Below are 25,702 nucleotides of genomic sequence, written 5' to 3'. Positions count from 1 at the left end.
TGCACAAAAAAAAAAAACCAAACAAAAACAATTGAACTGAGACCCTGCTGAGACTTTGATTGAGCATTGAAATAATGCATCAGGAGGAAGGAAACAGAGCTGCAGCTAGAACATCTCAGTGGCTTATACTATTGAACTACACCAGCTCTCAAAGAGAAGAGAATTCCAAGACCAGACTTCCAGTTTCCCTTTTCAATGTTAACACAGCATTTCATACTCCTCTAGGACTTTAAAGCTGGACATCCTACCTAACATTACTGTGGCCTGAGACTATTAGTAACATGCTAATCTCCTTACAGAGCTAGCTTTAAAACCCACGTAAGCAACTAGGGCTAATACAGTTACTATAGATAAAATACCAGCTTTAAACAATATAATTCGTTCATATTTTGTTGAGGATATTTTTGTGTGAACACATGGGGAAGATTAGATTGCTTTTAACTGCTGAGCTGTAACAGAGCAAAGCTGGCTACAGCGATATAAAAGAAGCAACATATCCAGAGGTGAGAAACATACTCCCAGTTTTATTTTATTCCCATTTCAGTCATTGTTACTCGCCAAACAGATGGCCAGGGGGAGACCAGGAGTACCTCACATGTGGATCTGTGCAGCTTGCATTTATGTCTCTTCCAGCTGTTCAAGCATCACTGACAGTACTGCAAGACATCTTCAGAGGAAGAAGTGTTTCACCACACACCTGCTTCAATTATGTTTACTATTAAGTGCTATCTCCTTAGTGATGGAAAGGGAAGACTAGGATGAAATCAAGCTGAAAAAGTGCTGACACCACTGCCTGTCCACCCACATTCACCCACCTCCAACTTTAACATACTATTACTGTCATGATGCAACCACAAACTGTATTGAACAAACTAGGGGATATGTTAAGTGCAATGAAAAGTTAAAGTAGTCTTGTCTTAGAGGCAGTACAGCATGGGGATCAAGTCCACAGGAAAACAACATTAAAAAAGCCTCATGTGTGATTCTAACAGCTCAAGATGTTAAGAGAAAGTGTCAAAAACAGGCATCAGAACCTGACAGGCTTGCTAGGTGTTAGGCAGCTGGAATAAAATTAACAGAACATCTCCCTTCTATTCAAAAGCTGATTTTTCAGAAGCAATAGAGGCATGCCCTGTGTTACTCCTACAAGCCACATGAAGAATCACCCTTCCCTCTGCCATCTGCTATAAATTTTGGAACAAATTAAGTCCTGGTGGATTTTGGCAAGCTTCAGAGAGCCTGACCTTTGATATCATAACTGGGCATAGGACTCAAACTTTCCCACTCAATACTTCACGTGTCTTCTCCAACTCATTTTGGGAAGCCTCAGCCTCTCACTGCAGTGCTACAGTTGAGCTCTTCCCAGGATTGCCAGTATCCTCTGGCATGGGAGAGAAACATGGGAAAGAAGTTGAGGCCCAACATAAAGAAATACATATGTCAAAAATCCCATTGGATTTCTTTCCCAGGGAAGCCCTCCCTAGATGTGGGCTCCTGCCCAAGGCAAAGCAATCTGTCAGTCAGGAGCACGGGACTAGGGGCACCAGGGGAAGGGAAGGAACAGGAACTGCGCAACAGCTCAACTGATACAGATTCCCCTGACTGAAGGAAAAAGAGTCTCCCCAGCCAGGGTAAGAGGGCAGAGTGGAAAAATGCTGAATGCAAAAAATTGCCCAGAAGAAAACACACACATGAAGACTCCAAATGTAAAAAGCTCTACCTGAGCCCAAAAGCACACTGTGATTTTAAGGCAAGGAGGCAGCCCAGATTCATTAATCCCTTTTGATATCAGAAGGACAGGGCTTTGTTAAGGACTCCAAGTGTACAATGCCAGACTTCTTCCACAAACCAGGTGCAGCTGTTCATAAAGATGTGCTTAAGCTGTTGAAATGATCAAGGGGCCCCACACCACACATGTCCCTGGTCCCTGCAGCAGCCAGGCAGTGGTACTAAACAAGACAGTCATTAACTGAAACAAACTGTTACTAAAGTCATAATAATAGCATTATTAGCAGCACAGACTACAGCTACATTTCCAAGAGCATGTTTTCTCCAGCTACAGAGTACATTCTCTGTTGCTTCTCAGCAAGTGGTCAGATAAGAACATGACAGTGTCGAGATTGAAAATGGAGACAAAATTAGTGCATCTTAACTTAGTTTTCACCCAGACAAGCCTTCTCAACTTCACTGGGTGGTTCATACCCAATTAAGGATTTGGCTTTAATTCTGTGTTAAAAACCAAGTCACTAGCTGTGATAATCAAGTGTTCAGTTACCAGTTCCAGAGAAGACTTATGCCATATGCGTGAAATGAGCTCTACTGAGTTTACTTTACATTTTCAGGTCATCTTTGTGGCTTTAAAAACACACCCTTCTGGTTTTCAAGACACGGGTTCAAGTTTGTAACACGCAGAAAACAAGCTGTTTCATCACTTGGGATTTGCATCACATAAGAATTTACACAAACTTAGGATAATGGCCAAGTATTGCTCAAAAACATGTGATTCCAGTAGTACAATGGATATGCACACCAGAACTTCCAGGTAGGAGTCAAGGAGCCTCAAGGATATTGCAGTTCTGACTTGCACTATGCTGAGAAAACTAAACAGTTCCAGAGCACACGAAGCAGAGATGAAGCAGCTCAGCTGGAAGATCAAAACCAGCAGCTTGGAAATAAATGAACCGAGACCAGCTTGAGTAACTCCTTTCTATGCCTGGACTGTACAAGCCATTCACAAGACAAAAAACTGTTTATATAGAAAAATCTACATCACAGTCTTATGACTGCAGAGTATCTGGTGGGATACTGAAAGAGTCACAAGGTTCTAACCACTGATCTTCACACTCAAACAAAAAACTACTCACCAACAACTCTGTCTCCTACTTTTATTCCCATCTTCCTCATGGCTGCAGCATACAAAGCTACAGCTTGTCTCAGTTCTTCAAAAGTAACTTTCAAGACTTCTTCTTTGCCTTCCCCTGAGGAAAGAAAATTAAAAACAACCAGTCAGAAATTAGGCATTGCAACGTAAGTAGAGTCTAGTGCAAACAGCCAGTTCTGGAAGAAAACAAAGCAATTTTAAGATAAGAGTTTCCACTAATATTTCTGCTTTTTGCTTGTTAAGTTCCTTGTGCTGAACCAACCTTTTCTTTTTAATGGGAATCAAGTATTAATCAGTGGTATTCATTCAAAAGGCACAAGGACATTTCTAAAAAGAGATACATCTGTGAAAAACAAAATATTCACTGGAGAAAGGTGTGTTCTCAAAGGGCATTCATGCTAAATAGATTGCACTCACCAAGGCTAATTTCTAACACAGAAATAACATCATTTTTCCCTTCTTGCTCAGTTCTGTCATTAGCTCTAGGAAGCAGAACCCAGCTGCCAAGTTCAGGTTATATTACAGCAAGTCACTAGAAACTCATGCACACGCAGTCCTGACTTTCAATATGCTTTTTAAACACCTGCCTTGGCCAACACAGCAAAGAGCAAACAAACTAACCTGGACTCTACCCATCTCTGAAAGGATCTGCAGGGTGTTTTCAATGTTGTACTGAATGTCAGATGTTACATAAGCTGCTAATAAATCACTCGTGAAACAAAATGAACAAATCTAAATGTTATGAAAGGGAAAATCTGTCATCTTAAAGGTCCCTTCCTGTACTTCCTCCATGTGACTCCTGCAAACCACTTGGCCTGTCCTGTTTCCAGTACTCAGGACCTCTTATGGAAACACATATGCCAAGGATGTCACAAGAAAGGTGAGCTGCATACCCTGCTACTTGGTGCTTGCAGAACAGCTGCCTTAAGCAGGGAACAGCATTTTTTTCATCTTTTGCCTTCTTAGAATTTCATACCAATAAATTTGGACTTGCAGAGCAAGGGAGCAGGTCATGATGCAAAACAACAGAAGTCCACACAACATGTAGTTCATAAACTGAGCAGGGACTGCCAACAGAACCTGTGTTCCCACAGAACAACAGGAAATGGAACTCTGATCTTGCTTCATGATTAAAGACCCAGGAGAAGAAAAATCACAAAAAGGACTCACTGTGGGAGCCAGTGACAAGTGAAATTATTTAGGAAAGATACAGTTGCATTCCTGTGCTCTAGAATATCCACACTGCTCCCACAGACTCATCCCTAGTGAACACAAACCAGGTTCCCAAACCACCACTCTGACCTAGCAGTGTGAGGATAACAAAAAATACTCTGACTTAAGAGGTCTTAAGAAGATTAAACAAAGCAGAAGGTCACAAAAGAAAGGTGCAAGTCTGCTCACCACAGATGAGCTGGTGTGTTCACTCCAGAACTGATTCAATAATCAATTAGAAAATAGTTTTGCTCTTTTTGGTTTTATCACCTGTGATGATGTGACAGAAAGCAGAGTCTCCAGTATAACTTATGACTTCCTGACAAGAAGCAAGTTCTACATGGACAATGTAACCAAATGTCAAATGCAGTAATTCACTAAATTGATAATAATTCCTTCAATAATTTGAAGTGACAGTATTCAACTCCTCTTTTTCTCAAGTTGAACATTTAGCTTTTAACATTAACAAATCAATCACATCAATTCTACATCAATTTAGAGTCAGTTTACTAATCAATGTTTGGCTTTCAGGTGCTCCATAAGATGTACTTAACTACATCGATTTTTTTCTCCATTAAATACATAAGAAGCTTTTATAATGATCTCAAACTCTGAAAGCAGTAAGTCCATCACTTTGAAGCCACCTTCCAGTTACAAGCCTCATTTCTATCAGACTTCACCAAATCAATTCTTATTACACCAAAACTGGGTCACAGACTTCGCCATTCCCTCTGAACTGGTAACTGATATGTATACATATATGACCAGAAAGGTTTCTTTCAATACCTCTAAGCAGTAAAATGCAACTGATAAGTATTTCTTCAGCAGTAAACCTACTTAAATTCTTATGTGATGCAATGTTTTTAAACAGCTATCAGAAGAGTAACATGTGTGTAAAACTGAGTCCTGTGTATCTGAAGTCATAAACTTAGACTTTTAACACCTACACAATCAAACATGCTCTGGGAATACAGATAGTTAAAGGAAGTCCTTGGCAGATGAAACAAAGTTTCCTTAGAATGTGTTCAACTCCATTAAGGTAGTCGAGGTCCTGCTGTGTTTAGCAGCACTCAGTATTTGAGGTATTATTTCACATTTGTCAAACACTTGCCTTCAGGAAGTATTTTGGCACTGTTGCTTGATATTGTCCCTCCCACCCTCTTCCTGTGCTTTTTATTTTAGGAATACAAAGGACTACATGGGGTGCAGGTATGAATTAACTCTGCTTTTGACAATACAGAAAGGACAGTTATGTGCAAGGGGGACTTGCAATTTCACTTGTCTGGAAAACTAAAGCTCAGTCCTAATTTTTTGGTTACGCTGAAGATTTAATTGTAGTAAAATGCATGTATAGCCATGAGGATGGCAATGCTGAGATACAGAGAAGGGACTTCTTTTGTCTGCTAACTTTAAAAACCAATTCTAATCTGTTAGATGGGATTATGTCCTGTGCAGGTGTGTGAGTGCTTCCTTGGGGAGCTGTATTCTGAGCTTCCCCTTTGCTGAACCTAATCCTTATCATGAGACTGACCAAGCAGTGATGCTTCTTAGTAGCTTAACAATGAACAATGGAGTCTTGTAGCTTTAGCAGAGGACACCATGCACAACTACTGTGTAGGTGTTAAAAGCATGTTCTGCTGGGGTTTTTTTTTGCAGAGCTGTGTCACAGATTGTGCAGAGTTACTGACTTTCCTACCCTCTTTTCTCCTCACCCAAACCAGTTTATTTCAAGCTTTCATCAGAGCTGTTTCACAAGGCCTAGTCCTGTGAATTGTAAATAAATATAAGCCATTAATTTTTTCTTACTTGCTGCATACAGTGCAATCTTGTCATTGTCCTTGTGCTTCAGGAGATTCTCTGCATAGTTCAGACGGCTGCCCTTAAACCATTCCGGGACATCTGCAATACTTTTGGATGTATCAACCACCTGGAAAAAAAAATACATAATACATTCCTGGAAAACTGTAATATATAAATTTCTTTTTCAGAGAAATCGGCTAATTAATTCCAAGATCTTTTTAGACTGTATTAGGCAAGAAGCATTTCTCCCAGCTTACAGATGGCAGACAGACGCTGAATCCTGTAATTACTGGCCTGGAAAGATTAATTATTTGTCAACTGTCACAAGCAAATACGTCATTACAACAAAACTTGAAGAAGTTCCTTGCTGACAGTTCTACCTTTGGACCAGCCTTTAATACACAAGCAAAACAAACCACTGTGACAACATCCAGATCACAAGGCACAGGCAAACCGCAGTGACCACTGAGGTTTAGCCTCTGGGAACACCCCGAGCAGGGGCTGAGCTGCAGTATATGGAAACTTTCACAGCCTCCCTCTTAAGAAGGTGTGAGCACCCACTCTTCCCCAGCATGAGTCACACGGTAGAGAGATCAACATCAGGAACTCAGACAATGGTAATTCAAAATAATGAACTGTATAGTCAAATGTACCCAAACAGTTCCAGCTTTTTATTCCAATTATCCAGGCTTTAGAATTAAGAGGGTCCAACAACATCATAAATCCATATTAAGTAACTCCCCATTGTAGGACTAGGACATGCAAATGCAATGAAAAGCCATCAAAAATACATTCAGCTGAAATAACTTCCTCATCTTGAACTAATTAGGCCTCAAAGTATTAATTTAGCCCTTGATCAGTCACAGTTAAGACTATACCCTTAAAAACAGTGATAGGTAAAGAGCCCCTAAGCATTAGCCCCAAAGGTCTAAACTCCTTCCAAAATGCACCACTGCTCAGCAATTCAACTGCTCAGCAGCACATATATTTTGAAATCTTTAAATAGAAACTTTATTTTATAGCTGTGTTTTTGAAAGCTTCAGTTTATACCCTCAGGTTCTCTCACAGACTGCACATGCATTATAAAAACAGCATTCCTTCAAACCAAGTGAAAGACTCTTCTGAAAGCCAGGCAGAGCTCAAAATACCTCCCACTCCAGAAAACCTAATGGTTCTGTGCTTTTAGATGGGCAGCATATGTATTGCTGGAGGCAATCCTAAAATGAATTTATAAGCCAAGGTAAAGTTCATGTGGAAGTGCTCTACTGCATTACTTTATTTCAAATGTATTTTCTAAAAATGAGAACTCACATAGATTTCTTTGCTCCTAACAAATAAGAATTGAGTTATAACATTTACACCTTAACAACTCAGGCTGCAGAAATATTTTTTACATACCAACATATATTACTGCAGCAATTAGAAGCTGCTCTTAGATCTGACTCATTTATGACTTCCTTAGCTTCAAGAAAAGGGAGCAGAACATATTCAACATTTTCCAGGACAAGATCCAACATAACTATTTTTTCCTGAAGTGGAAAAAAAAAAATCCTTCAACGAGGTCCACTAGCACAAGGTTCTGAAAGCACATAATTCTTGATGCTCCAGTATTTTCTCCCCATGTAACACCTATGACTTTGCACACTGCCAGTTGCCATGTTCTTTTCACAAGTGACACGGATATCAACTGCTACAGAGTGACATCAGCATGTCTACATCTAATATTTAAACTCAGTAAAGGTCTTAAGTAAAACACAGGCTGCTTATATTATATGTACACAATGTAAAATGTAAACCAGTTGTTTTTTTCCTTTGAATTACCTGTGAAAGTATAAACTGTTCCACTGGCTGGGAGTAAAGGAGTTAAATCCGGTTCGTGAAAAACCCTATTTACCTCAAAGGATAATGCTTACTTCCAATAGACAGCCAGGATCAAGCTGTAAGGTACCTCAAACCAAGCTTCTCAGCTCTTTAGCTCCCACAGACCAGCTCAGTTACTGTGACCTGCCTTGCCTCCTGACACACAGCAGAAGTGGACCAATGGCAAGGACTAACAGCAAGTCAGCAAAGCTGGAGTTAAGCCTTGAAGCCGACACTGAGGGAAAGTCAAACAGCAGCATCCCTACCAAGTGACTCAGTATGTTCTGCACTCCTTGTCTATCAGCTGACATCCCCCTCCTGCCTCAAGATCTGACATCACAGCAAGACCACTACAACACACAGCCTGCAGCTCACAAGAAATCTAATTAAAGCCTTTCTAGACACCCCTATCTTCTTGCTACTCATCCCCAGGAAACATCCGTCTTTAGGGCACCCTCTCCTGCTCCAGGTTCCCTCCAGTTCTTCAGCCATTGTTGCCATCTGGAGGGACTGACCTCCAGGAGTATCAGTCCTCTAAGGCAAGAGAACAAGTGTTACTGTCCAGCTTGCTCAAGACAATTTGAATTCATGTGGAAATTTAGAATAGACTTGCTAGCAGCACAGAATACGTAGAGAAAATAGATAGTACCCAAATCCAACCTGGTAAGATTTTGAGTTACCAGCTATAGAAAATGTAAAGATTAGGTGTTTACAATCTTCAGACTACAAACTTCAAAGCAGGTTAGATCTTACATTCTTGATGAATTCACTCTTCTATAGTGTGAGTCACATTAAGACACCTGAAAAAGCAGTTTCATGGCAGGAAGAACCACTTGATCTACCATATCAGTACAGAAATTCATAAAACAGAAGGAGAATCCAAAAGGAACTTAACAGTTCCCTCTGCAGGACTGCCAGTACTCTGAGGGTTCTTGGAACAGATGGCCTCCAGGGATTAAGAAACAAGTCCAGTCCTCCCCACTAAGTTCCAAGAAGGTTCCACTGCATCAATCTTTTGAAGTAATCAATCCATCATCTTCCTCAGATGGAAAGCTACAGAGTGATGATGATATCCTACATTAGGACTGAAAAAGGGCTCCAGCTTTGCCCTCCATTTGCAAGAGCTTCAGAGTCACTTTTTATTCCACAGCAACTCCGTGGCACACTGTAGTATTGCACCTGTGATCATGTTCAACCACTACCATTCCCTCAGACATATTTCAAGCCCGATTGCAGAGCTTCCAAAACCAGTTCTACAAAGCCAGGGAGTAACAGGTGTGCTTATCTGGTAAGCTGACTCAGGGAAGTTAAACATGAACTTGACAGCACGCCAGCATTTACAGAACCAAGAGGATATTCTACCAGCATGATCCTGAAGCAGAAGGCAGGTATTGGCAGACTCCTCACAAGAAGCCAGGAATGACAATGCATGCAAGAGCACATGAACACAGGGACACTACAGCACAACTGCTTTGGACAATAAGACTTGAGGATGTCACTGTCCTAAAGCGTACCAGCAACAGAACGCCACCACCTGCCACACAAGGAAATTCAGGAGTATACACTTGGGAGATTCCTCATATCACTTGTGAGAGTTCAAAGAAGAGGTCAAAAGATTGATTGTAAAATCAGATTATTTCCTCTTTGTCTTGCACTTACTGTAAGATAAACACTCCACTTACCTCATCGTACAGGCGAGAGCATACGATGTTACTGTACTTCCAGAATTCCGCCCAGAAGTCTGAGTAGGATTCCACTGACCACTGGTATAAGTCATCATAGTTGGCTGGAAGTAATAGATACGTGTTAGCACTGTGCAGATAATTACAGGAATTTAGACAAACTACAATTAGGGATGTCCCGGATAAAGAAAATTTGTGGTTAAACAAGCAGGAAGATAAATCTGACCATGCAGAGTAGATGACTTCTGCTCAAGGCAAGTGACTATAGCAGAGTCTACTTGAACATGAACACAGGGTATCTATCCCTTCACCTGACTGTTACAAGGTATCTGCCACCATAGACACAGAAACCTTTCCTAATAACTCTGTGCAGCGTCTCCCCCTACATCAGTGCAGCTGCAGATCAAACAGCCAGCCAGAGTCCTGTCTGCTGACACTTTCACTCCCCATCACATCAACGTGATTATGTTCACACAGCAGAAGATAAACAAGGCTTCCTGAGAAGGGACACTTGCTGTATGGTTCTAGTCTGGGGCCAAAGACCTCTGAGAGCTCAGCGATGTGGAGGTTACGTGACACTCGTTATCCAACTCTGGTATCAACAGGACTGTTAGAGGAACCACACCTAACTTTCAGTAAATATGGGGTCTGACAGACTGCAGAGTACCTTTTCATGCTGAAATAGCATGAATGAAGTGAAACAAGATGTTTACTAGCTAGATATTCAAGCATAACCTCCTCATTTCCATGCTTAAGTCTTACATGATTGTGAAACAGATGAAGTAACCTGAGGAATGCATAAAAAAAAACCACAACTCAAACTAAATACCAAAATTCAGCGTGGAAAACAGTTCTAAGTATGAATAACTGAAGCTGATTCCTCATCACCAGCTTGAAAGTGACATTCCCTCATCATGTCCATGCTGTCTGAAGTTGTGCCAACAACCAATTAAATATGAATATCTGCCATCAGTGACAGTGAGTTTCCTGCTCTGCCAACTGTGTTCCCTATTTGATGCTTTCAGCTAAACCACTCAGAAGCATTTTCACCAATTAGCTTTGGTTTGTCATCCTGTTATCCAGCCAATTGCTTCAGAAGCCAGCTTGCATCCTCTTCCTACAAAGAGGACATCTTCCAGCTTGATACGAGAAAAACACTGAAAACTACCTCTGCACTGTTACATGTGGCCACTACAGCAGTATCCTCACCCAGTCTGTCCCCTGAACATTTTATTCCACCCCAACCCTTCCCATCAGAGTGAGATTATTCCATAGGTGTTACTGACATAGACACAAAAGCAAAGACTTCTCCATAAGTCAGATTTTGCCTACATATTGCCTCAATCCCAGACTCCTACATACCCTTTTTACACTCCCCCCAAGTTACTATCCTGCATATCACACATCAGCTGTGTGGAGATAAGACTTTACCCAAGAAGAGCTTAAAGTTGCCCTTTCCCCCTTCAAAACCAAACTGCACCACATGCTCCAAATAACTTAATAAATGCAAAAAGGTTCAAGCCACTACTAATTTGGTTTCTCACAGTATAAATAGTTTGTTCTGTTTTGTCTATACAGTTTGTTCCAAATAAGCATCAGCACACAAGTCCTTCAGGGCACAGGCCTGTTACTCAGCAGTTCAACATTGCATCTTGTTACTTCATTTTCAGGGCCAGGCAGAGCCATGCTGCTTAAAGGGCTATATTGCCCTTAGCTCTCCTCAGAGAGTCCACATCTTAAGGTTATATAAAGCATCCACTCTTTGCTGTTGAATAGCACTCAGGCCAGTGAACACCAGTGCAAACCTAATGGAGGCTGACAAAGGTTTCTATATATGCAGAGGAATCCACTTTCCAACAGAGAAAGCCACTTCAAAGTGGGATGAAAAGAGTTCTAGTTGTTTCAGCCATAAACACAGGCAGCCCATCTGAAACTGCATTCACTCTTGATCATACGAGTACCAGTTACATCACATTTCACTGAGGAGTTGGCTAAAACCCGTTTCTTCCTATCCAGCAAAAGAGTTAGACACTACACATTTGCCTTCCCAAGGGAAGTCAGCAGCAGTCAAAATAATGGCCTGGCTTGCCTACATAGCAATCCAGGTGAGGAACTGTTTTCTGGACATGAATTATAGAAAACACTAGATACACTGTTACCACTCCAGAACGTCTCTGCTCATATCCCTGATATCTATACTGGACTGAAACTTTCAGGCTACTTACCAAAACTATTGCCTTCATCTCCCATCAGACAAGTGATCACAGGAAAGCTACACAAGCAACCTGGCCCTCAAACACTTAGGAAAAGCAGACAGTATAAAACAAGCGAGTCAGAACTGGAGGGTTTGACCTACACATGCACTGAAGTTCACCTGGTCCATGATGTGGCTGAGCCCACACAGCCAGAACCGCTGATACCCTGGAGACGTGACCTACAGTCAGAAAGCATTGAAAAACCAACATTTTGGGTTGGAAACACCCCTGGAAGTCCTGCTCAAAGTACAGCTCATTTCAGAGATGACAGATTGTTTCCAAGTCAAAGAACCATGCACACCTATTCACAGCCATGCAGGTATTCCTGAACGAGCACAAAGCAGAGCTCGCAGTTCACAAGCTCTGGCAGATACACAGCAAAAAACCCTTATCTTCCACCACTGAACAAGCTTAGTGGTCACCTTTCACCTCCCAGTATACCTGAATATTACAAAAACACACTCTCCCTAATCAAAGATGCACATGGGCTTAACTTAAATCTCACACACCTATGCCGTTAAAGCATCATACCAAGGCTTACACTAACCTCCCAGCCATGGCAGCAGAGACCCCGCCTTCCCACGTCCCTTTAAAACACCAAGTCACCCCAGTGCTGCTCCCGGCCCCAGGAGCTCCCTGCACACCGGGAGCCACCGCAGGTAGCGATGCCGGCGCTGCCTGGGCTGACATCCAGCCACAGCACCAGGCGCAGATAAGGCTGTTTGCCTTTCGCATCAGCACGTACCTTCACACTCAGCGGACGCTGCCCCGGAGGCCTCTGGATGAGGCTCCAGCAGAGCATCCCGCCTGGACCACCGGGCCCCTCCTGCGCCGGGGGGTGCCCAGGCACCCGAGGGATGCGAGACCTGAAGGGCAGGAGGATGACCCCCAGCCCCACCACGGCTCCCCGGTGAGGCCAGGCCGGGGGAGGCAGAGCCGCGGCGGCCCCCCCAGCCCGAGCAGCGCCCGCCCCCGCCCCGCGCTCACCCAGGCGGATCCCGCAGCTGCTGGCCACGGCGGCGCGGAACCGGTCCATGTGGGTGTTGCGCTTGGTGTCCGGCTCCCACATCACCTGCGACTCCATGATCTCGGGCTCACGCGACATGGTGGCGGCAGAGGAGCGAGGCGAGCACCGCCCGCCCCGGGGGGCTCCGGTAACGGCGCTGCAGCCCGAGACACCCGCACGCCCGCCGCGTCCCGGCGCCGACTGCGGCCCCTCCTCCGCGCGCACCCTTTAAGGAGCCTCGGCTCGCATCACTCCGTAACCTTCCGCCGCAGGGAAAAAGTGCGGGGCGGCGGGCTCCGCCCCGCCCGCCCAGGGGCGGCGGGGACCGCGGGGACCGGGGGGGAGCCGGGGCCGGGAGGGGCGGCGGGGCCGGGCCGGTGCTGGGTCGGTGCCTGCCCGGGCAGTGCGGGGTCACCCGCTCCGCCGGCCCCGCCAGCGCGGGCACGGAATGAATGGGGGAACGGCCGCGCCGGACCCCCGGGAGCCGCCGCTCGGTCCCTGTCACCTCTAAAGGTCACCAGACGCCGTGTGGGCACCGGGAGGAACCGTCGCTTCGCGCTTCTCACCGGATCTCTGAAAAATCACCGCCGCTCTATTAATTTATCCCCCCACCCCGGGACGCCTGAAGAAGTCCCAACAAGTGTCTTTGACCCAAAAATGAGGCAAGGAACGCGTCTCTCCATGGCCTCGCCATCCCAGCTGCGCTTGTGTAACGCTCCCTGCCTACACAGCTTGCACCTTGGATTAAAAGCTATTGTTGCTGTTCTGCTTTCCGAGTGTGATCTCTGCTAGTGACTGTCGCAGTGATTTCAGCTAGGAATTGCCATTAGTGAAGCACTAAACTATGTGAAATTCACTACTGGACTCAGTGATCTTAAAGATCTTTTTCCAACCTAAACGATTCCACGGGGTATCTGTGCTGCTTATGTAACTTATTTTCAAGGTCATGATTTCTCTTCTGATATGCATAGAAGCTTTAAAAGATGGGAGTTTGATGATAAGTTATATACAGGCATATTATATATGAAAGTAAGATACATGTAGTAGATCACATACTTCCTCTAAATTTAATTTACATTTTTGTGCTACCAGAGTACAACTACTTTATTAAATCTGGAGACCATAGAAACATGATTTAAACAATCCACAGCTTGTTTGCCTCGAGACAGACATTACATCTGGCATATTTTTAAATAACTCTCCCCAGTGCTACAGGCCTTGGGGAAGCTAGGGTGGAACGGGGACATGTTATCTGCCTGTCTGTCTACCTCGCCTTGGCAGCACTCAGAGGTCAATGGAAGTGTGAAATCCACGGCCAGACACCTGCCAAGAGATAAGTGAGAAGGCAGGATGGGAGTGGGCTTGGGATCCACAGCCTGCGGTAGGGAAACTGCCTGGAGAACCCATCTCTCTGTGCCTTGCGGAAGAGATGACTTTTATTTTTTAACCCTTTGGGTTGTGAAGGTGTTTATGACACTGACAGAGTGTTAAGCTGTGTGGGTACATCACTGGTACAGGATATGGGGGGCAGCAGCCAGGGCCTCCTGCCCCGCCACAGACCTCATGCAGCCCCTCCGCACCATTTACCCCCAGTTGACAAAGAGCCTGCCCTGCTCTGGGGTACAGCTGAGCTTTGGGACAGGTTTTGGACAGCACTGGAAGCAAAGCTGTGTTTCCCCATTTTTACCAAGGCGCCCTCACCACTCTTTCCCCGAGGGGGTCACAACCCAGGAGGGCAGACACGAGGCCACCCCCTGACCCCTGTGCTCGGCACTGGTGAGGCCACTCCTCGAGGGACGTGTCCAGTTCTGGGCCCCTCAGTTCAGGAAGGCCATTGAGGTGCTGGAGCAGGTCCAGAGAAGGGAACAGAGCTAGTGAAGGGTCTGGAGCTCAAGTCCTGTGAGGAGCAGCTGGCGGGGCTCAGCCTGGAGAAGAGGAAGCTTCAGGGGAACCTTCTCACTCTCTGCAACTGAAAGAGCTTGTAGCCAGGTCGCAGTTGGTCTCTTCTCCCAGAGAATAAGGGACCAGAATGAGAGCACATAGCCTCAAGCTGCGCCAGGGGAGGTTTAGCTCGGACATCAGGAATAATTTCTCCACAGAATGAGTGAGTAGTCATTGGAACCACCAAGGAGGTGGTGGAGTCACCATCCCTGGAGCTCTTGGAAGAAAGACTGCACGTGGCACTCAGTGCCACGGTCTGGTTGACATGGTGGTGTGGGGTCGCAAGTTGCACTTGGCGTTGTCGGGGTCTTTTCCGCCCTAATCGCCGCACCGATCCGGTGCCTCCCTGACCCGCCACCGCCCCTCAGGGCCGGGCGGCCCCGCCCCGCGGACGGATCCCGCGCGGCGCGCGGCGGCCGCGACGTCGGCGCCTCTGATTGGCTGCGGCGCGCCTGGCCCCACATCAGCCCAGAGCGCGCTCTCCTCGCGGCTGGGCTGACGGGGGAAGAGCCGACCCCACGGGGAGCCAATCGGAGCACGGCTCTCTCAAGCCCCTATCTCTGCCGGCCAATGAGCGGCCGGATCGGGGGAGGTGTGCCCAATGGGAGCAGGGCTCTCATGCGGGAGGGGCGGGGGTCCCGCCGCGGGTCCCCTCAGCGCTGAGGCGATGCCGAAATTGCCCGATTTGAGATAAAATGCACAAAATCGCAGAATCGATTGTATTGGGAAAGGCCTCTGAGATCATCGAGCCCAACCTGTGACCCGACACCACCCTGTCAACCAGACCACGGCACTGAGTGCCATGTGCAGGCTTCCCTAGAAAACCTCTAGGGACGGTGACTCCACCACCTCCCTGGGCATTCCAATCAGACATTCCAATGTCTGATCACCCTTTCCGGGAAGAAATTATTCCTAAAAGCACCAGCAAAACAGCCGCTTTTATGCCCCTACACTCCCCCCCCCCCCTTCGAGCAACCCGGGTTTCTAAAAAGAAAATGAGCAGACAAATTACCTGAGAAGGGACCCAAAAATCATCACGCTGAGCTGAAAAAGGTGTTTTTTAAGTTTTTCCCCTCTTTCAAAAGCGACTTTGGAAAAATGTGAAGAAAGAAAATTAAACAAATCTTTAAGGAGACAATGGACATTAGGAGGACTGCACTGACTGCTGCAATTAGTTTGGAGACTAGATTAGGATAGCTGGAGGAAAATAGCCTGAATAAGATTAACTGGAATTGACCATTTTCAAATCTTTTTAAGCCTTGCTTTATGCCTGCTAATAGCAATAAGGTTAAAAATGAGATCACATTTTCTGCCTTAGATTAGATTAGGGGCCTTTCAAAAGATTCTTCAGAGCTGATGAACAGCAATAACACTGGTGATGGCACTACCACATTGTCTCTGAGGTAACCTGAAGTCACTTGGGAGTTTAAATTGAGTGTTGAAATTCCGGGATCTGTGAAGCAGAAGTTTTGTAATAATAACTTGTGGCAATACCTGCAGTATGCTGAGGCCTGACCATGATCCATTGATCCAACATCTGGATTAGGAAATATAAAGATTTTGGAAAGTTTTTGTAAAAGATCCTATATTCAGAGCATGCACCAGCTGGTTAATAAGTCTGGATAAGAATAAGAAACTTCTGGCTCATTCAGTGTCCATGATCTCTGCAACCTCTGTAACTAGAATCAAAATCTAAGGCATTTGCAGAAAAGGAAAAAGAAATAAAAAGGGAAAATAAAAAGGAAAAGAAAAAGGAAGGGGAAAGGGGAAAAGAAAAGGAAAAGGGAAAGGAAAAACAATAACAAAAGAAACAGTGACACATTGCAAGAAAAGCCTCACAGGGAGGACATGAAAAGGCCTAAAATGACAAGAGGTCATAAAGCAATCAGCTATAGCAGGTTGAGACTGAGAAGTAAAGACAGAAAAAAAAAAAGAGGTTAAGAACTGATCCACAGTAACACCAGTTGGCTTCCTTTAAGGCTACACCATTTTTTTTTCAGCATTACAATGATTGAGATCAATATTTCATACCATGACGCAATGTATTCTTTGAGCAGACGCTATTTCATTTATTTAAACAAGAAGAGTGAAATACCACGTAATTTCATAAGAGCTGTGAATTTAGAGAGTTGAACGTACCTGAAATAGGCTCATTGAGACAGATCAGGAAAGCAATTAAATACCAGGAAGATTCCCAAAATATCCTGACCTCGTGTGAAGGACAACCCTGAGCACAGGCTTCCAAAGGCAACCCTACCACAGGCCTCAGAAACGCTGTAAAGAGCAGATGGAAAGAAAAAACAGGCACCTGCAGAAGTGATTTTGAAGGGATCTCACGATGGAAACTCAGGTAGAGAAATAGGAACATTCCCAAATTCCCTGATATAAGACCCAATTGACCAGAAACAGCACAAGGGGACCCAGACAGTTAATTACCTCAGGTTTTTTGTGCTGTGGAGCTCTTTACATGGAAGAAATGCCCCAGAAGCTGACATTTACTGTGTGTTCAGAGTATAAGCACAGCGTGACACTGGGGACAGATAATCAGAAACCTCGTAAGAAACTTCAGAAATGCCTGTCATCAGTTACCAACCCATTTTGGGAGAGCATGAGATAGACTTCAGAATATACACAGGGATTAACAAATCAGCAAATTCAGGGCCATCTTAAAAAAGAATGAAAGCACCATTTATAAATCTATAAAGAATCTATATGCTGCTGAAATCAAGTAAGATACTAAGTACCTTCCTGGATCTGGGCCCAACCCTTCCAGGGCCAAATAGAAATAAATGCTGAAAGGTCTAGGCCATTCTGCTAAATGTGAAAATAAGTGTTTTGGCCAGACTAAAACTGGGAAAAAGGCCATAGCAGAGATGTCTCTATTCTAGATGTCTACTCAGCTACTCAGCTACCAACCAGGCTTAGGCCAAGCCATGAGGTTTAAACACTGAGAACATGAGGTATAAATTTGGAAAGAGATACTTCAAATTATTCCAGAGACTGGAAGAGCTATTAGCTGCACCCCTGACTCTGTGAGAACTCCCCAGGAAGGGGCCAGTAAAAGCAGAGATCTGCCCTGTAATTTTCAGAGAAGAGACAGGAGCATGGACCGCCAACACCTTCCCAAGCTCACCGAGAAGCTCTGGGGAGGACATCAGGATACCTCATGCCTCGAAGTTACTGTTGGGCAATTTAGCAAACATTTGCTGCTCCAGCTCACGTCACCAGTCGGTGCAGAATCTACACTACAGACCTGTGGATCTATTTTTATATCGCAATCATTGTGTTCCTGTCAATTAGCAATGCATCAGAATGTGCTCTGAAGGCAATGAAGTGCTCTTTTATCTCCTGGGGATTCTTACTTCGCTCTGCCAACATCCTGCTTAGGCTTTACTACCCAGAAGGACCTGATAACATTGTCTAATTTACACTTCCCAGCTGTTTTTTTATTAGCCTGGTTAGTCAGGAAAAATCAACACAAAACCTGTCAGAAGGGGGAGTCAGACCACGAAACGTGCTGAATTTTGGCATTTCATCTGAGTCAGAGTTTCTCAAGGGTGAAGGACATGAGCATCCTTCAGAATCCCTGAAAGTGAAGTTGATAAGAATACTGGAAAGAGAGATGTCATTTTTTTTGACATGAGAGTCTTATATTCCCCTTGTCATTTGAGGACTGAGTCTTAGAATTGCCTCAGAGGAGATCTCCTACCCATGCAGGAAAGGCATCTCTCTGTATTCTGTAAAGACTGTGACGAGTCTCCAGAGCCCCAACAGCTGAGTAATTTAAAAGCTCCACAGGAGAGGATCGGGGAGCCAAGAATGTTGATCACAAGTCAGCAATGGGCCCTGTGGCAAAGAAGCCTGACAGCATCCAGGGCTCTGTCAGTAAGTAGCAATGACCCTAAATTGAGACACTGTAAGCCTTGATTTACAGTAGGGGGGAAAAAATTGCCATGTGGATTATTACATGTGAAATTTCGGCTGGAACTGGATAAATATTGTGACAGACGGGATGGTGGAAGAGGTTAAATCTGGGAACTGATAATGGAGGAGAAGTTAAACCCCGGGGCAGGCTGGTGGGAGGCTGGACACAGCAAGAGACCTGAACAGACCTTCTGGGGCAGGCACCTCTCTCTTTTCTAGACTAAACATACCCAGCTCCCGCAGTCTCTCCTCATGGGAGAGATGCTCCCTCACCACCTTTGTGGCCCCTGATGGACCCCTCTCTCCAGCAGCTCATTATCTCCTCCTCCAGAGGAGCCCAGCGCTGGGCACAAGCCCTCCAGAAGTGCCTCAGCAGGGCCGAGCAGAGGGGCGGGATCACCTCTACGCGCCGGCCCCGCTCTCCGCCGTTCCCTCAGCGATCTCTCCCAACGCGAGCGACCGTTCCTCGCTCGCCACCGCTCTCCGCGAGGGGAGCCCGGCCCCTCCCGCCCCGCCTCGCCCGCCGTCCCTCAGGTTGCCGTTGCCCGGCGGGTCCCGCGGGCGGCGCTGCGGCGGCGGCGGCTCCTCAGCGGGGCGGCCATGGCGGCGGCGCGGCGGGCGCTGCTCTCGCTGCTGCTGCTGCTGCTGCTGCTCTGGGGCTCGGCGGGACCCGGCGCCGAGGCCGCTCGGGGCCGCGGCGGCGACCGCCAGAACAGCCTCCGCCGCGCCGCCAGCGGCCTCTACCAGGGCGTCAGCGGCCTCTTCGGCGAGGACAACGTGCGGGCCCTGCAGAAGGTGAGGCGCCGGGTGCTGCTCTCCCCCTCTCCTCCACACACACACAACCCCGCACACCTCCCGCGCTTCCTTCGCCTCCTCGCTGCGCTGCCCGGGCTGAGCCGGCGGCTCTCGGGGCACGGCCGCGCTCCGCCGTCGCCCCTCGGCGCGGTGGGAGCCGCCGCGGCCTCGTCGTTGTGCGGGTGAGGCGGCGGAACGGCTGGAACGGCGCTTCGGGCACAGAAACCGCGGCCGAGGCTTGCGGCGGTCCGGCGAAAATTATCGGGGAGATGTCTAAATCAAGGTTGTTTTAGGTGGGGGAGGCGGCCCAGGGCAGCCCGCTGTCGGTCGGGAGCCCTCCAGCTGAAATCCGGTCTCTCTGCATCAGCAGAGCATCCTGTGCTGGTGGGGCCGTAGGAACTTGCAGGAAATCAGGCGTGCAGGACCTGATTCTCTGTTTCTCCTTCCCTCAGGCAGTAGGAAGAAATAATAAATACTGTTAGATTGACCTATGAGTACACTTGAGACGTTTGTGTGTGGTGCTGGGGACATCTCTCAGTTCCTCGATAAAACTAATTCCCTGGTTTGATTTACCAATTGCTAGTGATTGTGTTATCTCTAAACTTCAGAGTGGTAAAGCCCTTAAAGTGCAGTTTTAAGTGCTGCCAACAAATACATTTACATGCCCAAATATCTACACTAAGTGTAATTGTAATATGCAAATTTAAGATTTGCAGATTTAAAAAAATTACAAAATTACTTTTTTTCCTTGGGGACTACAAAATAACCTGCAATTCTTGCTTAATGCATTATAATTCTATTCATGACTAGTAAGTCTCAAAGTATGTTTTTAGGAATTGAGGATTTTTTTTAATTTTCAATTTTATTTCTCAGTTTTTCTCAAGGTTGACAGAGAGGTTTGTGAATGGGGTGGATGTATTAATGGACACATTCTGGAGAATATGGACTGATTTGTTAGATGTTCTTGGAATTGATGGTAAGTGTAATGCCTGTTCACCCTTGAACTGTCTCAGCTTGTGTCAGTGTTTACAAGCAAATAGGAAAATCATTTTATCATGCTGCATTAAACATCCATCAGCAGTGTCTCTATCTGCTTACGTGGCTTTGATTTTACCTTCAGACAAGAAGACTGAACTCAACCATTCCATTTTTCTCTGTGTATCTGTAGGATGTCTCTAAAGTGAATTACAAGTCATGGTTGATTTCTTGGTATCATAATTAGATGGATTCACACAGCCAGGAATGGTGCAGAGAAATCAAGGACTAGAGGAAGGAAAGACACAGTTGAGGGCCATTAGAATATAACTTTTGCAAAGCAGGATCTGTAGCCCCTGTGTGAACTTGGACCTTAGGCTCTGCAGTGGTTTGTCTTTAAAGAACCTTTAGCACCTCTGCTTTAAAGGAATTAATTCAGTTGCATCACTGAAACCGAGCCAGTGATTTGAAGAAGGTCCGTCTAGAAACAGATGGACCAGCCTTACCCGTGACTTTAGAAAACACAGCCATTACCCCACTGCTGTGGGGGACTGACATTTTGGAGCTGTGCTCGTGTTTCTGCCCGTACCACTGCAGCCTGCCCTCATTAACATTCTGTACATTTTCCTTTGTTTTTCAGCCTCCAACCTGACTCATTATTTCAGCCCAGCAGCAATTGCCAACAACCCGACCCGTGCCCTCCTGCTGATCGGTGCCATTTTACTTGCCTATTGGTTTCTCTCTCTCTTCCTTGGATTCTTCTTCTATCTCCTGCACATGCTGTTTGGTCGGTTTTTCTGGATTGCGAGGGTTGCCCTGTTCACCCTGTCGTGCGTGTACATCCTCCAGAAGTACGAGGGCGACCCGGAACACGCCGTCCTGCCGCTCTGCTTCGTCGTCGCCGTTTACTTCATGACGGGGCCGGTTGGATTTTACTGGCGAAGAAACAGCAACAGCAGCCTGGAGGAGAAGATGGACCACCTGGATAGTCAGATCAGACTGCTGAACATCCGCCTTTCCAGGGTGATTGAGAACCTGGACAGGGGCAGCGAGCAATGAGCCAGCCCCTGCAGACCACTGTACACCAGCTCCAGAAAAATCCCTAAGCACTGTCTCATTCGAAGTTATAAAGCAACAAAAACGTCACATGGTAAAAAGTGTGCAAAGTTATAACTTTTCATCATGTGTGAGACTAATTTATCTAGATTATACACTCAGCCATTAAACTTGTAGGAGAAAGAAAAACATTTACAAAATTCAGCTGTATATTCAGAGTTTTATCCAGTACTAGAATTTTCTCAGTAGATAAACGCTTACTTTTACAAGCATTTAAAAACATCTTTTGTAAAGTTTTTATAAAAGCAAATTGAGTAGTCTTTCAAATATTGAAATTGAGCTAAACATATGCAAATTTGACACTTTAAAAGTTAAAAAGAAAAAAAAAAAAAAACTCAAGCTACCAAGCACTTCCATTGAGAAGTATCTGCTGTGGGTCCACATTTTTATTTTTTTCAAAGTTGTGAATGTTTTTGTGTTTTTGTTGGCTTATTTCATTGCCTTGAAGTTGCCTTTCATAGAGTATCAGATGAGGAATTTTCTGGTATCCAGGCCAAAAAATTCACACCATAGCTTTTAAGAGGAGGTGGGGAAGGAGGGAGAAGGAAAATCTGAAGTCTTTAAATGCCAGTCCAATGGGAGGAATTGAGAAACACACGTGTGGCATTTTTTCATTGCATTTCATCTCGAGACCTTTAATTTGGTGTCTGAAAGGAAATCTGCTTTAATGAATTGGCACAGAGGGAAGAAACATAGCGTGACAAATTGTAATTCATATTTGATCTGCACAGTGAAGCATTTTCCAAGCATAAATGCATAGACTAAAACATGTTTTTTAATCTCAGGACCCACGTACTTTCTCAGAAAAGGCAGCAGTTAAAACACGTGCAAATGTATTGTTGCTTAAAGCTTTCTCAGGACCAATAAGCGGCAATAAATTATCTTCAGGAAGATCTGGATTTTTTTCTAAAATTGTAATAGTTTTATAGGAACTTTTTGCTTGAAGTCTGTGTCCTCATTAGGTTTCGGGGAAAGTGAGTCACCTTATGAGGAGGGCATAGGAAACGGTTCTATTTCAAAGCAGTGGAGCTTTGAAGCAATTTTATTTTGCAGGATTTCTATATTTGTGTGACTTAGAACTGACTGACTTGGTAGAGTATCACTGGCTGTGTGAACGGTTTGCTGAAATGCAGTGAAACAAAGGTAACCTCAGGGAAGGAATGTGGTTTGACCTGGGAACAACAGCATTCAAGGATAGAGATGTGGGGAGGGAGGGGAAGCATTGACCCGCAGTGATGAGCACAGTACTGATACCATGAGAGGTGGATGGACCACAGCTGAAGCACTTCGTGTTCCATAGGGTCTAAACTTACAATTACATTAAAAAAAAACGCAACAAAACTTGGTCTGTGATAGGGCCTGGCTACAAAGCAGGGGAACAAGTAGGGGGAGTTCTCCTCTCCATGCCTGTGAGTGCCAGTAGGACAGGCCAGGGCAGCTGAGCACAGCTTGGCCTTTGTCCTCTTGTTCCGTCGGGCAGAGCTTTTGCTGGATGTGATGCTTAACTGAATGTAACTGTTGGGCAGATTTATTTTTCTCTTTATGCCGAAGTTTAATGTTTTTCTTAGAATGTGTGTTACTTGCCTAACGTCTTTGGGTCTATATGTGACATTTACATGAGGGGTTATTTTTTAAAATCCATGTTAATGGCCTTTACTCCGAACGGTGATCACTTGAGTTCAACACAGTTGAAGTTCATATGCACTTGGCACGGTTGGAATCCATTTTATTTTTTATGTCACCTGTAAATCCCCCTGCACACCATTTATTGAGAAATACAACATTTAGAGTTGTAAAATAACTGGTTTTCGCAACTAAAGATAAGGACTATGGCAACAAATAGTCCTCTTTGTAAAGCTGAAAATATAAAATACAATGTATTCCTTTTTCCAGCTCATTCTCCATAGTATTAAGAGTCTTCCCTGTAAACTCAGTTTTGCCTACTATTGTGCACAGAAGACTGGGCTAAAACACCAACCTGGAAATTAGGAATTGACTAGCACAGCTTGTCAGGTCTTGATGTGTTTTGTTAAATTTGAGGCCTGAGGACCAAAGTCTGCAAACCTCGCTCGTGTCACCGGCTCCATCGCCTTCTTAGGACTATGTGCATGAGTCAGTTTGCATAGATTGTATTTTATGTAATCCATATTTAACGTTGAAGTTAAAAATACTGAATCATTTATATATTAAGAGTTGTCTATGATAAAGATTTCTTTAAAAATACTATATAAAAGTTAATTTGGATTATAGTTTCTCCCTGTCTTGCTCTAATCATTTATCTTAGTTTTGTAAAAGCAGCCCTCCTATATTAATACTCTTGATTTTGATCACTCTGCTGCTTGAAAAAAGTATTTTTATATTTACTTGCATCCCATGTATAGCAAAATGTTATGTCAAAAGTGGTATATATAAAATTGGGTATTTTTAATCAGTATTTTTCCCAGCACTCAGTTTTCACATTAGTCAAATTCAGAAGTAATGATTTTTTAAAGCACAATCTAATCTTCAATATAAATATATATATATATACTTTAAAAATGCTCTGTATTTTTAAACATGCACTGTAGTGAAAGCGCTTTTGGGACATGAATGTGGTATTGTATTTAATCTCTTTCGACTTTTGTAAATAACCTTTTACAAGTATTTTCCATACCGGGCCATCTAGTTTATCCATGGAGGTTTTTGCTGTTTTTTAGAACCCGTGCCAGTGGTTGCACTGCTTTTGTATTGCCATTGGTAGGAGCGTCCCCGAGACAGGCAGGTCTTGCCTTGTCACCCACGGACAAACCAAGACTGGGAGTTGATGGACTCGCTTGGGCCGGGGGCAGAGATGGGACTGGACCAAACCTCGCAGCTCCCGCTTTTCACTGGGATCCAGCAAAACAGAGAGGGGGGAGCGGTGTTTGGGCACTGCTGCCACAGCCTGGCCCCCCTGACCTGCTGCTGAGGGGGCACAGGTGACTTGGGACCAGCTGGCTGTGGGGGTATCCCATCTGGCTGCTCCTCTGGAATAGATCCTGCTCATGGACCTTCCCCCGCAAAGAACAGCACCCCATGTAACCGGCTGAGGAGGGGCTCCAGGCTGTCCAGGATGGGAGATCCCACAGGGTCTGGAGTGTTTAAACCTGTGTACTTTAGGACCTGATATTTGAAACTCCTGTAGCGTTTCTCCATGCACTCCCATCTTTGCAGAGCTGACATCCGCAGCGGCTCCTCCGGCTGTAGATAACCGATGTGTCGTACGGAATGTGGCGCTTTCACCGTGGTTTTGGGTGTCAGAGTGCTGTGTACAAACCTGGTGTAGTTCAGTGCTGTACTTATAGCCCGTCCTCCACATTGTGGTTTGCTTTTTCAAGGCTCGTTGCATCGTCAGTGTGGTAAATAGACCAGTATCAACCTTAGCTCTTCGGTGGTGTAGAAGTGTTCTAAGTGTGGTTTGCCTCATGTACTGATCCGTATTTGGCAGCTAATGGCATAAGTGACCATGAGTTCTCTTCGTCTGGGTTGGAAAATAAAAAGGTTTTATTGTATCCGCATGTATTTTAAACTTTTTGGATAATTCCATCGGCCTGTGATGACGGCACGTGTAAAAGCCGACCTTTTCCTTTTGATGAGAAGTTCTATTTGCTGTGGTAGCACTCATTGTTGGCACTGATGGTAGTGATTTCACACCGTTTTGTACATCAGCTTTCACAGTGTTTAAGTTTGTACAGTTGTTCATGTGAAAACGATTTGGTCTGAAGAGATGCTGTGTGTTCACTTCTGGCATACAATCCTAGAGACATACGAGATTCTGCTGATAATACTGTTAAGTAGCTACAAATGTACCAGACTCATTTTTTTTTTTTTACCGAGCTTTAACACGCCTTTATTTATTCATTATCGGACCAGCCAAACCCGTGTACTCCGTAGTTCAGTATTTGTTAGAACAAAAATCTCACAAATCAACTTAATGGTATTGTGTGGCAAAGCTTCGAATAAACTGTTTACTGAGACTTTGCACCGAGCAGCGAGTCCGTGGCGAGGCTGCGCGGGGCGGGAGGTGCCGGGATGGGGTGGGAGGTGCCGGGATGGGGTGCGATGGGTTTGGGGGGTCCCGGGGTGATTTTGGGACCCCCTAGCGCTTGGGGGCGGGGCGGGGGGCGGAACGTCTCCGGGGGGCGGAGCGTCTCGGGTGTGCCCCGCGCCTGCGCGCGCCCGGCCCCGCCCCCTTCTCGCGAGACCCCCGGAAGTGGTCGCAGGAGCTGCACGTGGG

At 45.3% G+C, this 25,702-nt stretch overlaps 2 protein-coding genes across 2 annotated transcripts in view; one reads left to right on the top strand and one right to left on the bottom strand.

Moving 5' to 3' along the window:
• AACS (acetoacetyl-CoA synthetase) overlaps positions 1-12,884 on the bottom strand; it is a 39,039-nt gene extending 26,155 nt beyond the window's left edge. The window contains exons 1-4 of the mRNA XM_050318221.1: positions 12,678-12,884; positions 9,436-9,539; positions 5,900-6,020; positions 2,865-2,978 (exon numbers count right to left, since the gene is read on the bottom strand). Of these exons, the coding sequence (XP_050174178.1) occupies positions 2,865-2,978; positions 5,900-6,020; positions 9,436-9,539; positions 12,678-12,795 (457 nt within the window). The 5' untranslated portion in view covers positions 12,796-12,884. The remainder of the gene's footprint in view (positions 1-2,864; positions 2,979-5,899; positions 6,021-9,435; positions 9,540-12,677) is intronic.
• A 6,262-nt stretch (positions 12,885-19,146) lies between these two features.
• BRI3BP (BRI3 binding protein) lies at positions 19,147-25,453 on the top strand. Its single transcript, XM_050318230.1, has 3 exons — positions 19,147-19,356; positions 20,230-20,332; positions 20,972-25,453. The coding sequence occupies exons 1-3, from the start codon at positions 19,162-19,164 to the stop codon at positions 21,388-21,390; spliced, it is 717 nt and encodes a 238-aa protein (XP_050174187.1). The 5' UTR covers positions 19,147-19,161; the 3' UTR covers positions 21,391-25,453.
• The last annotated feature ends 249 nt before the right edge of the window (positions 25,454-25,702 follow it).

Source organism: Myiozetetes cayanensis, unplaced genomic scaffold (genome assembly GCF_022539395.1).
Source record: "Myiozetetes cayanensis isolate MyiCay16 unplaced genomic scaffold, myiCay2020 scf21, whole genome shotgun sequence".
In the NCBI taxonomy this organism is placed as follows: domain Eukaryota; kingdom Metazoa; phylum Chordata; class Aves; order Passeriformes; family Tyrannidae; genus Myiozetetes; species Myiozetetes cayanensis.
This window is presented reverse-complemented; position numbering and strand designations above follow the sequence as displayed.